Source organism: Portunus trituberculatus, chromosome 12 (assembly GCF_017591435.1).
Source record: "Portunus trituberculatus isolate SZX2019 chromosome 12, ASM1759143v1, whole genome shotgun sequence".
In the NCBI taxonomy this organism is placed as follows: domain Eukaryota; kingdom Metazoa; phylum Arthropoda; class Malacostraca; order Decapoda; family Portunidae; genus Portunus; species Portunus trituberculatus.
In genome coordinates, this window is record NC_059266.1 from 4,333,039 (window position 1) to 4,345,538 (window position 12,500).

At 41.4% G+C, this 12,500-nt stretch overlaps 1 protein-coding gene across 1 annotated transcript in view; it reads right to left on the reverse strand.

The window, feature by feature from the left end:
• The window catches only part of LOC123502612 (synaptogenesis protein syg-2-like), a 307,361-nt gene that overhangs the window by 21,065 nt on the left and 273,796 nt on the right, over positions 1-12,500 (reverse strand). The window contains exons 5-7 of the mRNA XM_045251777.1: positions 8,525-8,635; positions 6,678-6,881; positions 1-32 (exon numbers count right to left, since the gene is read on the reverse strand). The exon at positions 1-32 is cut by the window's left edge and continues 120 nt beyond it. Of these exons, the coding sequence (XP_045107712.1) occupies positions 1-32; positions 6,678-6,881; positions 8,525-8,635 (347 nt within the window). The remainder of the gene's footprint in view (positions 33-6,677; positions 6,882-8,524; positions 8,636-12,500) is intronic.

The following is a 12,500-nucleotide window of genomic DNA, read 5'->3' on the forward strand; positions in this document are numbered from 1 at the left end:
ACTACCTGAGATGCTCACGTCCAGAGGGGGAACTGTACAGAGAGAGAGAGAGAGAGTTAATAAGAGCAGCAGGAATGTCAAAACAAATAGGGTAAAAATATAGAGGAATGGGAGAGGGAAATAGGAGAAGAGAGAGAGAGATAGAGAGAGAGAGAGAGAGAGAGAGAGAGAGAGAGAGAGAGAGAGAGAGAGAGAGAGAGAGAGAGAGAGAGAGAGAGAGAGAGAGAGATTAACCGTGAGACAATTAAATTAATATATACACCGAGAAAGAAACAGACAGAGCGACAGACACAGACAGGCAGCCAGACAGACAGACAACCAGACAGGACAGGTTAATGAGAGAGAGAGAGAAAGTGTGGGGGAGAGAAGAGGAGAGGTAGGAGTGTTTAATGAGGGAGGGGAAGGGAGAGGAGGAGAGAAGGAGAGATAGTGATGTTAATGACGGAGAGAGAGAGAGAGAGAGAGAGAGAGAGAGAGAGAGAGAGAGAGAGAGAGAGAGAGAGAGAGAGAATATGGAAATAAGAGAGTTTGTAAGGTTGAAGGGACGTGACAAAGATAGGAAGGAAGAGTGAAAAGGAAGGATGGAGAAGGGAGGGAGGGAGGGACGGACGGAGGAATGATAGGATGATAAAGTGGGGAAGCGAAGAATAGAGTGTGATAAGAGAGTAAAGAGATAGTGAGAGACGTAAAGGAGAAGAGAGAAAGGAGGAGAATAAGAAGAGGAATAATTGATAAAGTATGAAATGTTGAAGAGGAAAATAGAGACCCAGAGAGAAAGGAAATAAATAAATGAGAGAGAGAGAGAGAGAGAGAGAGAGAGAGAGAGAGAGAGAGAGAGAGAGAGAGAGAGAGAGAGAGAGAGAGAGAGAGAGAGTTAATAAGAATAGGAAATGTGTAAAGGACAAAAAATGATTTACGTAAAGGAATGAAGGGGAGAAAGAGGAAAAAGAGAAGGAAAGTGACATCAGAGAGAGAGAGAGAGAGAGAGAGAGAGAGAGAGAGAGAGAGAGAGAGAGAGAGAGAGAGAGCAGAAATCGTTAGGTATATGTGCATTGAGAGTCAAATTGAAAGAAGTAACTCAGTGTTCCCTTCGCTTGACCAAGATATTAATGACCAGGGACCTTCGAGAGCCGCCATTGGAGTTAGCAAGGGAGTGGGTATGTTTGTCTGTTCGTCGCTCCTCACCATTAGTTATCCTCGTTCGATTACGCTACCGAGAGAAAACGGGCGGGGAATACTAGCCGCTCCCCCAACCCCAAACAAAAAACGAGGCTGCAGTTTGGGTATTGTAAGGGGATACGAACCTATTATGGAAGGTCGAAATTGAAAACGTTACTTCATGCTTTCCAAATGTTCACTCACTGCCCTGGATTTTTTTATTTTTTTATTATTGTTTATTTGTTATTTATTTCTTTTTTTTTACTATTTTCATTGGTGACGTATTGGATGTTTGTTGACATGGGTCGTGTCTCTATATATCTTTTTTAATTCTTTTTTTATCCCCCCCTTTTTTTTTTTTCTTTTAAGTTGGTGCCGCGTGTGTCGAGCTGAAAATTATTGATATGTCGTAGTGTACCAGTTTGTTTTATTGTGTATATGTGCTGTGCTGCGCTCTCTCTCTCTCTCTCTCTCTCTCTCTCTCTCTCTCCAGGTAGGTTTATTTTCTCGGTAACTTCCCTCCTCTATGCACTCCCTTTAGGCATTGTTTTTTTTTTTTTTTCCCTCCTCCCTGCCTTTTTATTTTTCCCCGGTGCGTCTCTTTGCCTCTGCCTTTAACCTTCACCCTTTGTTCACCCCGAAGCGAATTTTTTACATTATTGGTATTTTTCAATCGACTGCTGTGACGGAGGGAACCTTACTCCGGGGAATTTGTGAAGGGGTGTGTGCCTTTCCTGCTGCTGCTGCTGCTACTACTTTTACTACTACTACTACTACTACTACTACTACTACTACTACTACTACTACTACTACTACTACTACTTTGTTGTTCTTGTTATTTTGATTTCTTTTTGTTTTTCGTTATTGTTGATGATGATGATGATGATGCTATGACTAGTTTTCACTGTTGTTTTTTTCTTTTTTCATTTATCTACTTTTCTTTCTTTTTTTTTTTCTTCTTTCTTCTTCTTCTTCTTCTTCTTCTTCTTCCTCCTCTTCTTTCTTCTTTTTGTTCCTCTTCTTCTTCTTCTTCTTCTTCTTCTTCTTCTTCTTCTTCTTCTTCTTCTTCTTCTTCTTCTTCTTCTTCTTCTTCTTCTTCTTCTTCTTCTACTACTACTACTACTACTACTACTACTACTACTACTACTGCTACTACTGCTACTACTACTACCACCACTACCACTCCTTCCATCATCTCTACTATTATTTTGGTTTCCGTGTAAATATTGCGTTTGTACAGGTGTAATTATCCTCGCCGTTTCAGAGTTGTGTTTGTGTCACTGTACATCACAATTCCTTGATAACAATTCCCGTGTCCTTTGATTCTGCAAATTTCGCTGCGTGTAATATTAAAGTTTCGCCTCTTATAGGAAGGGAATTATTTGATGTTTATATGTTTTTCGTTTTTAGATTATTACCACATCCTCCTCCGTATTTATTCTTGCCGTCCTCATGTTTGTTTTCCTCTAGTAAATTGGACTTTATTGCTCTCTGCAGATGTGTCCGCCATAAACTGTCTGACACCACGTATTCATTAATTAATACAGTGGAAGTTTACATAGAAGTTCAAGGGCAACGCAGGGCAGTTCTTGTAAAGGAGTGGTGTTGTATTTCTGACAGTGTTAATTGTATTGCTTTATATACTCGTAAATGTAGTTGAGTCATGAGTGTGGTCTTATTCTTTCCTATGACTTCAACACTTGCTTCCTCGTTTTCTATATCTGTTTTGCTTCCTTCTTTCTGAGCTTCCTTCTTGCTTTTGTTTATGTGTTCGTTTGTCTCGTGCATTCATATTTCTCCATTCATCCTTTCTTACTCCTTTCCTTCCTTCCCTTTATTTTTTTTTATTTTCTTTCTTTCATTCACTTCTTAATTCCTTCCATTGTTTGTTCCTAATTTTAACAATGGAGGCATTTTCTCACCAAAAAAATAACAAGGTTTGCTCTCTTTCTTTCTTCCCTTCTCTCTTTCATTTTTCCCTCCTGTCTCTTTCTTTATTCTGATGATGTGAGTCCGCCTTTTAAAGGACGTGAACGCTTTTCTCCTTCCTTCCGTCCGTCCGACCTTCCTTCCTTCCTTCCTTTCTTTCTTTCTTTCTTTCTTTCTTTCTTTCTTCCGTCCATTCGTCCGTCCGTCCGTTCGTTCGTCCGTTCGTCAGTCCATCCTTCCTTCCTTCCTTCCTTCCTTCCTTCCTTTCTTTCTTTCTTTCTTTCTTTCTTTCTTTCTTTCTTCCTTTCTTTCTTTTTTTCTTTCTTCCGTCCGTCCGTCCGTCCGTCCTTCCTTCCTTCCTTCCTTCCTTCCTTCCTTTCTTTTTCCCTTTCTATGATTTATTTTCTTCATTTATTTTCATAGTGACGGGCACAAACATTTTTGCTCTTCATGACTAAATCTCTTCCTTTTTTTTCCCGTTTATTCTTCAAAATGTGAACACTTTACTTCCTTCCTTTCCTTTCCGTTTCTGTTTTCTTTCATTTCCATTTCATTCCACTCCTTTGCTATCCTGTCCTCTCCTATCCTTCCTCCTTTATTTTTAGTATTCTTTTCCTAATTGGTGTGTGAAAACTTTTATTTCTTACTTGATACTTCAGCTCTCCTTTGTTTTTTTCCTCCCGTCTTTGTTCTTTCTTTTCAACACTCATTCTAACTACACTAAACAGTAAACGCCTCTCTTCTATTTGTAACTTAACCGCTTTCTACCATCTCTCCTTTTTCTCCCCTTAATCCCATCACTCCCATTCTAACTTCACTGGGAACGTTATTTTCTTCGTGTGACTTGAACACTCTTACTCTCGACCACTTGACTACATTACGACCTTCCGAAGTCTTGTATCTTTTCAGAGGGGAATCATCAGTACACCTCAATGACTTTACTCTTTGCCCCCACCCCCTTCCACCTTCTGTAAGAGAGTCACTTCATAAGCCTCGTCTTTTTAGTCTTCAGGGCCTAAAGAGCCCGAGGTCCACCCATGTGTGTGTGTGGGGCAGGAACCCTCTCACCTGTAGGGACTTAAGGACATTGCTACTTGTACTAGACGTCATTTGGAGGTAAGAGTATAAAGGAACGTGGCTCTATTCCCTTACTCTTTTGACACTTATGTTACTGCTTCGCTGCACTGCCTCTGCTACAGGGCTGCACACACACGCACACACGCACGCGCACACACACACACACACACACACACACACACACACACACACACACACACACACACACACACACACACACACGAGAAAGTATCACGCAATTCAAGGTATATATTGATCGTCTCGTCTTCTCTCTCATTCTTATCTGTTTTCCAAATTTGTCTCTCCTCCTCCTCCTCCTCCTCCTCCTCCTCCTCGTCTTTCTCCTCCTCCCTCTCCTTCTCCTCCTCCTCCTCCTCCTCCTCCTCGTCCTTCTCCTCCTCCTCCTCCTCCTCCTCCTCCTCCTCCTCCTCCTCCTCCTCCTCCTCCACTTTCTCCTCCTCCTACTACTCCTATCTTTGTCGGGCAGAATACAAGTACAGTTACACTAATCTATACCTCTTACCCACCTGTCTTCATCCATCCATTTATCTACCCACGGATCCATATATCCATCAGTTCCACTTCACACACTCGCCCACGCGCACCTCCACCTAGATCGGATCAAGTGATGACGTCCTGTGCGGCTTGTTCCCACTGCAGAACTCTGGGTAACACTTCTACTCCTCACCTTCGTTATTTTAAAAGTTTCTCGTTAAAGTGACGTGTTTTTAACCCCTTCAATACTGAGACACATTTTTACCTTGAGATTTGTGTACGATAATGCGATTTTTATTGACATAAGGAAGGGTCTATGGAGGCCAGAAGATTAATGGCTGGAGTCTTCACTATTTTAATCCCACATAAGTTTCTGAAGCTGTACAAAATCACCAAATAGTAACCAGAATGGATATGGAAATGCGTCATTGTACTGAAGGAGTTAAAGGTGTTTTTATGGTTCTAGTGATATATTAACAAATTTCCTTCATTATTCGCAGGACACACACTCTTGAGAACACGGTTAACCAATGTTGTGGCCTTTGAAAATAATTGTGGTGAGAGAAATTTCTGGTTGCTTACTTTCTTTCTATGCTTGCACTGCCTCTTACGCTTCTTTCCCTTGCTTAAGTCTTGGTACCGTATTCTGAAACACCTCTCTCCGTACCACAAATAGTTTCAGAAAGCTCAAGATGAAGTTAAGTGAGTTTTGAAAGGTGTTTCTTTTTCTCTATATGCAATTCTAGCGGCTGATTAATGAGATTACATTATTAACAGAATGAACACTTTTGAAGACCAGGCTTATTCTCTCTGTGGGCTTTAAAAATAGTACCTAAAAGTTTCAGTATACAGGGCCTTAATCTTGTCCCACATACAGGAGATACCAATATAAATCAAATTCTCGTCTGCCTGTCACTCTCCCTGTAGCACATTCAAAACATGACTGCACTTTCTCTAATCCTCTTCGGGGCGCAAGAAGTGTCATGACCTATTTCAAGTTTTAAAAATGCGATTCTGTCAAAAGTTATCAACACAATACTATGGTTTGCGTGTTTGAGGGAGAGAGGGAGGGAGGGAATGAGAGCAGGTTCCCGTCACGCCCCTCACTCTTCACTCCCTCCCGTCGCTGCAATCCGGATATAACAGTTAGTATTTATAATTTCCACTCTCCTCTCTTCCTTTCCAAAATATCACTCACATTATTGTTACTTCCTCCCTTCTGACTGAAATTTCCCTCCTGTTTGTATCATTGTCTCATACTCCTTCAACGCTCCAAACTCACCTGTCCCTCCACTCCATTCCACTCCACATGATCCACCAGGCGCAGGCACTTCACTCCACTCTCACACCCACTCACAACTTTCCTCCTCTTTCACTTTTAGAATATTCCATACCATATGTTTAACCTTCATCGTATCCATTTTTATATTTATTTCTCTAAGCTATTTATTTCACTCTTTTATCCACTTCTCTCCTACATGTTGTTATTGATGCTTTTACGTTTCCACATATCCATCTCCTTTCCTGCTCCACTCTATCCACTGTCATCCATTTCATTAACTCCAGCACTTGTCATATTCGTTCCATTCACCCAATCCATACCTATCACATACGATACATTGATATATCCACATATTCACCTTTTTTTTGGTTCCTTCACCTCACTTGTCCACTCATCAACGACTTGTTCTTGTTTACTTCTTTACATTTTCATCTACTTCTCTATTTCACTTCATCATTTCTTATCTATTTAATGTTCTCCTCTATCCAGCTTATCCATACACATAATTTCCATTCTTTATACTTCACTCTATTCATCTACTTGTCTATCACATATTTTTATCATTCCATTCCTATCCACTTGTCTGTTCCCCTCTACCCACTCTTATCATTCTTTTAATCCTACCCTATTTCATCTCTCCATCCACACAACTTCCCTTATTTATCCATTAAGTATTTGATGTTTCCCTGTCTATCTCCTCATCCACCCACACATCACCCACACAGACACCACTCACAGCTCATGTCCAGAGTGACGGAGGTGTTGAGTGGCCGCGTCATGTTAGAGTTGGCAGCGCTGCAGGTAATCACGCGGTACAGGTGCTGGCGGCTCAGGTTAGGCAAGGTGAGAGTGTTGCGGGTCACCTGGTTGGTCGTGTTCTCGCTCAGGCCATCAATGAGAGAGCCTTCATGCCACCACGTGACCTCTGGTGGCGGACGACCTGTTGTGGGAAAGATTGTAGGAATGAGGTGAGGTCATGTTAGGTTTGTTTCGGTTACTTTAACCCCTTCAATACTGACACATATTTTTACCGTGAGATTTGTGTACTATTAGACCATTTTATTGACATTAGGAAGGGTCTATGGAGGTCAGAAAATCAATGGCCATAGTCTTCTCTATTTTAATCGCCAACATGAGTTTCTGAAGTTGTATAAAACCACCAAATAGTAAACAGAATGACTATAGAAACGCGTCATGGTAATGAAGGGGTTATTTGGGGTTAGGTTAGGTATACGTTTGGGAATGGCTTTGGTTAGGTTTGAACACGTTAGGTTTGCTTGGGTTAGGTTACATTTGGGTTAGGTTAGGTTCATGCTAGGAAGTTTTTTGATTTTTTTTATTTATACCATGTGGACTTTTCACGTTAATTTATGGGCTAAAGGGGTACCGCCTATCTCAAAACCCACCCGCTAGGACACCGTTGCCCCGAGTGAGGAAGCCCAACCTACACTCGGACCGTGGACAGGATTCGAACCCGTGCGCTTGGAGACCCCTCGGATCCCAAAGCACGTTAGGTTTGCTTGCATTAGGTTACATTTGGGTTAGATTAGGTTTACTACGTTGAGGTTCGGTTAGGTTTGTTTGGGTTAGGTTAGGTTAAGTAATGGGTGTGTTTTAGCTAGGTTGGTTGGTTAGGTTGGCTCGGGGTTATATTAGGTTAAAGTTTGGTTGGGTTAGCCTTAAGTTGAGAGTTGAGACGGCTTGGTTATGTTAGGTTTAAGTTATCTTGGGTTAAGTTCACGCAAGGGATGAGTTTGGATTAGATTAAGTTAGCTTTGGAATAGATTTAGGTTAGCTTTTGTTAGATTGAATTTCTGTGGTGGTGGTGGTTGGCTCCTATGTTTGATGCGTCCTTGTACATTCATTAGCTTGTTTGCGTTCGGTGTTGCTGTATTCATTCATTCATTTATTCATTTATTCATCCATTATATATAAATTCACTTCTCTATTCTGTATCTATTACTCTTCATCCTTTCTTTATCATTTCACTGCTTTATTCATGTACGTGTTGTGTTTTTATGTTTCCCTTGTGTATTTATTGCCCTCGTTATCATGTATTAATGACTTTATACACTATTAATGTATGCACTCGTCAAGCTACATTTTTGTTTATTTCTGTTTATTTGTATTTCTTTCTTTTGCATTTTTCATTTATTCAATTGTGTTTGTCTATTTGTGTTTATTATTTGTAGCTGCAGTTTTGTTTGATTTAACTTCCCATCTGTTTCTCTTCGCTTATTTATCATTTATGCATTCTCTCTCTCTCTCTCTCTCTCTCTCTCTCTCTCTCTCTCTCTCTCTCTCTCTCTCTCTCTCTCTCTCTCTCTCTCTCTCTCTCTCTCTCTCTCTCTCTCTCTCTCTCTCTCTCTCTCTCTCTCTTTCATCTCCTGTCCAATCACATTTTCATATTTGGCCCTTTTGTTTTACAGTGTGTGTGTGTGTGTGTGTGTGTGTGTGTGTGTGTGTGTGTGTGTGTGTGTGTGTTTGCATGTACCTTTCCTTTCCTTTCCTTTCCTTTCCTCTCCTTCCCCGTTCCTCCATTACCTTCCACTTCAATCTCCATCCCTCTCCCTTTCCTCTTACCTCCGGAGGCTTGACAGGTGAGTTTTAGGCTCTCTTTCACAGGGTACGGGCCGATCACGCCGCTCACCTCCAGGCTCGCCTCGCTCAGGATGGCCACTCGCTGCGGGGGAACTGTAGGTGGGAAGAGAAAGGAGGGGAGCATTAGATTGGGAATAGTAAGAGAGAGGGGAGCATTAGACTGGGAATAGTAAGAGAGAGGAGAGCATTAGACTAGGAATAGTAAGAGAAGGGGGGAGCATTAGACTGGGAAGAGTAAGGAGGGGAGCATTAGATTGGGAATAGTAAGAGAGGGGAGCATTAGATTGGGAATAGTAAGAGAAGGGGGCAGCATTAGACTGGGAATAGTAAGGGAGAGGGGAGCATTAGGTTGGGATAGTAAGAGAGGGGAGCATTAGATTGGGAATAGAAAGAGAGAGGGGAGCATTAGATTGGGAATAGTAAGAGAGAGGGGAGCATTAGGCTGGGAATAGCAAGAGAGAGGGGAACATTAGATTGGGAATAGTAAGAGAGAGGGGAGCATTAGATTGGGAATAGTAAGAGAGAGGGGAGCATTAGACTGGGAATAGTAAGGGAGAGGGGAGCATTAGACTGGGAATAGTAAGAGAGGGGAGCATTAGATTGGGAATAGTAAGAGAGAGGGGAGCATTAGATTGGGAATAGTAAGAGAGGGGAGCATTAGATTGGGAATAGTAAGAGAGGGGAGCATTAGACTGGGAATAGTAAGGGAGAGGAGAGCATTAGACTGGGAATAGTAAGGGAGAGGGAGCATTAGACTGGGAATAGTAAGAGAGGGGAGCATTAGATTGGGAATAGTAAGAGAGGAGAGCATTAGATTGGGAATAGTAAGAGAGAGGGGAGCATTAGATTGGGAATAGTAAGAGAGAGGGGAGCATTAGGCTGGGAATAGCAAGAGAGAGGGGAACATTAGATTGGGAAGAGTAAGAGAGAGGGAAGCATTAGACTAAGAGTAGTAAGGAGGAGGGGAGCATTAGATTGGGAATAGTAAGGAGAGGGGAGCATTAGACTGGGAATAGTAAGGAAAGGGGAGCATTAGACTGGGAATAGTAAGAGAGACCTAGGAATAATAAGGGATAGAGGAGCATTAGACTGGGAATAATAAGGATGGGAGCATTAGACTGGGAATAGTAAGGGAGAAGGAGCATTAGACTGGAAAGAGTAAGGAGGAGAGGAGCATTAGACTGGGAGTTATAAAGACTGTAAGGTTTATATGTGGACGTTACTGGGAAGGATAAAGATGTATGTGTTATTGAGAACTGTTATTTTGTAGTGTTACTGGGAAGAATGTCTTTTGGGTCACTGGAAACTGGAAGACTGGTGCCTGGAAACTGTAAGGGTGACTGTTAAATTGGTGAGGGTGATAAGGAGTGTTAGAATGAGGAGCAAGGAAAGGTGTCACACTGGAAATTGTAAGGGTGACTGTTAAATTGGTGAGAGTGATAAGGAGTGTTAGCATGGGAGCTGTAAGAGTGAGCGTTAGAATGAGGAGTAAGGAAAGGTGTCACACTGGAAATTGTAAAAAAAAAAAAGTTATGTTAGTTTCCTTGTGACTAGAGAACAACAAAAGTACAAATGGTTATACTGAGAATGATTTAGCTATGGAGGATTTATTTTGTCTCCTATCCACTTCTAGGATAGGAGAAAGATGTTATATAAAAACCCTTTGATGCATGTGAAGAAGAAAGAGGTTACGTAATGTGTATATTGCTACCTTAGAGGGAAAAAGGAAGAGGTACTGTGAAATGTAGATGAATTTTGTGCCCCTTTTTTAACTTTTACGGGAGGAGTAGATGTAATGTAAAACTTTTGTTGCTTATGAAGAAGAAAGGTTATGTAATGTGTATCTTGTGACCTTACAGGGGAGGAGAGGTACTATAAAGTGTAGGTGTCTTACGTAACCTGGAGAAATGTTTCCTTGTATTAGATATCTCCTCTAGGCTTGCAGTACAGGAGGAAGCGAGGTGTTGGATGCAAGTGCAATAGTTACCTTGATTGAGTTTGAATGTGAGGGAAAACCGTTTATTGGTGTTTGGTGTGTTCTTTCCGCTAACAAGATAGACTTTGAGATAACTTGAAAGCTTGAAGGTCTGGAAGTGGTTTTGTGTTCTCTCCGCTAACAAGATAGACTTAAGGATGACATCAATTTCTGGAGGTCTTTGGTGTGTTCTCTGCACTAACAGGGTAGGCTAAGAGATAACATGGAGGTCTGGATGCTATAGATATAAGGTTGAAGTTGCATTTGAAGGATGGGAATATTGATCTGTGTTGTGTCCTATATCGTGAGTCGAGACCATCTGAAGGAACGAACATAGCTACAAGATTAGAAAGTTATAGAGTAGTATTCTAGAATTTGAGGATTTTTTATAAACTGCTTAACAAAATATAGAAAAATAAAGGTAAAGCCTACCTCAAAACACACAAAACACACACACACACAAAAAACCCAGGACTTATGATAGAAGAAGCAAAGGAGATATTTCTTTTACAATTATCCTTAGAGGTATGATGTGAGGTTAGTCTAAGGTAGCTGGGGAAGAAAAATATAGATTGGTACGAGGAATATGGTTGCAGTGTTGCATAAATGAGTGAAGAGAAAGATAGATGATCCTGCAGTGTCCTTTGTAAGCTATCCAAGGTGAAATTGGTCTATATGATTGAAAAAAAAGGTGTAAGGATAGATATTTAAGGGAAAGGACTGTGAGTTTGTATTTGGGAGAGGAAAAGAGAAGGCTGCAGGTTTGTCCGATATCTTGCGACGGGATCTGAGAGGAAGGAGAAACTGTGCAAGAGTAATCATGAAAGAGTAGGGTAAAGAGAAGTGGAGTTGAAGGAAGCGTGGAGAAATTAAGGACGAAGAGTGTGAAGAGAGAGAGAAGGATGACATGCGTGTCTAGAAGGCGAGAGAGGGGGAAGAGAGGGAAGAGAGAGTGAGACGATGTTGAGTTTCGAAGTAATCAGTTAGAGCAAGATTAGGCTGCCTCGGATTTACAGAGGGAATAAAGACAGACGAAGGAAATGTCCTGGGGTTATTTGAGGCGGGAGCTGTGAGGTGATGCTTAACCTGAGGGAACCTATATAATTATGGGGAAAGCAGTATACGATAAAAATGATGCTGAGTAGTACATATAAATGTAGAAAAGGTGTGGAATACTTTACGTGGGAGCTTTGAAGTGGTGCTTAGCCTAGGATGTCTGTGTAATTATGAAAAACCAGGTAAGGTAAGGAGGAAGTGTTGAGCTGGAAATTAATCAGTCAGAGGAAGTCAAAGTAAACGGTTTGTATTAGGCAACTGTGTGGGAGCTTGATGACTATAGGGGCTGGGCACAGGTAAGGCAGATGTGTGATATAGAGGCAGAGAACGGGGAATTACAATGCATAGGTAAGTAAGGCTAGTTTGTGTTACCTGAGGAAGTGAGAATAGGTAAGACAGGTGTTAAGTATAGGATGGTGTGTGGGGAATGATGAGAGAGCGGGGATGGGTAGGTTAAGTGAGCGATGTATCCTCTGAGGGACTTTATTTGTGTATCTTATATCTGTTTATCTTATATGTCTTATCGTATTACACTATTTTTTTCGCCTACCGTCACGCATCAAGTAAAGTCCCTCAGAGGATACATCGCTCACTTAACCTAAGGAAACTTACGGGCAGAGGTGATGTGCAGTTGATAGCGACTGATGCGGGAGATGTTGTGAGGCAATACTCTAGATAATATGACAAAGAACAAGTGATGGCTACAATTTTATATGTAGTTTCTTTTTTTTTCCCCTGAAAGTCACACCGTGCACTTGTTTCACTCATCCAGTCGATCAATGGAAGGAAAGTTACAGTGAGGGATGAGAAAAATAAGAACGGGAAATTAGATGTGATGGACGAGAACAGGGACAGATGAAGGCTTCGAGTTTCCTCATTTTCCACTCAATCTCTCACTCTGCTCCACTTTTTTCCACTCATCCATCC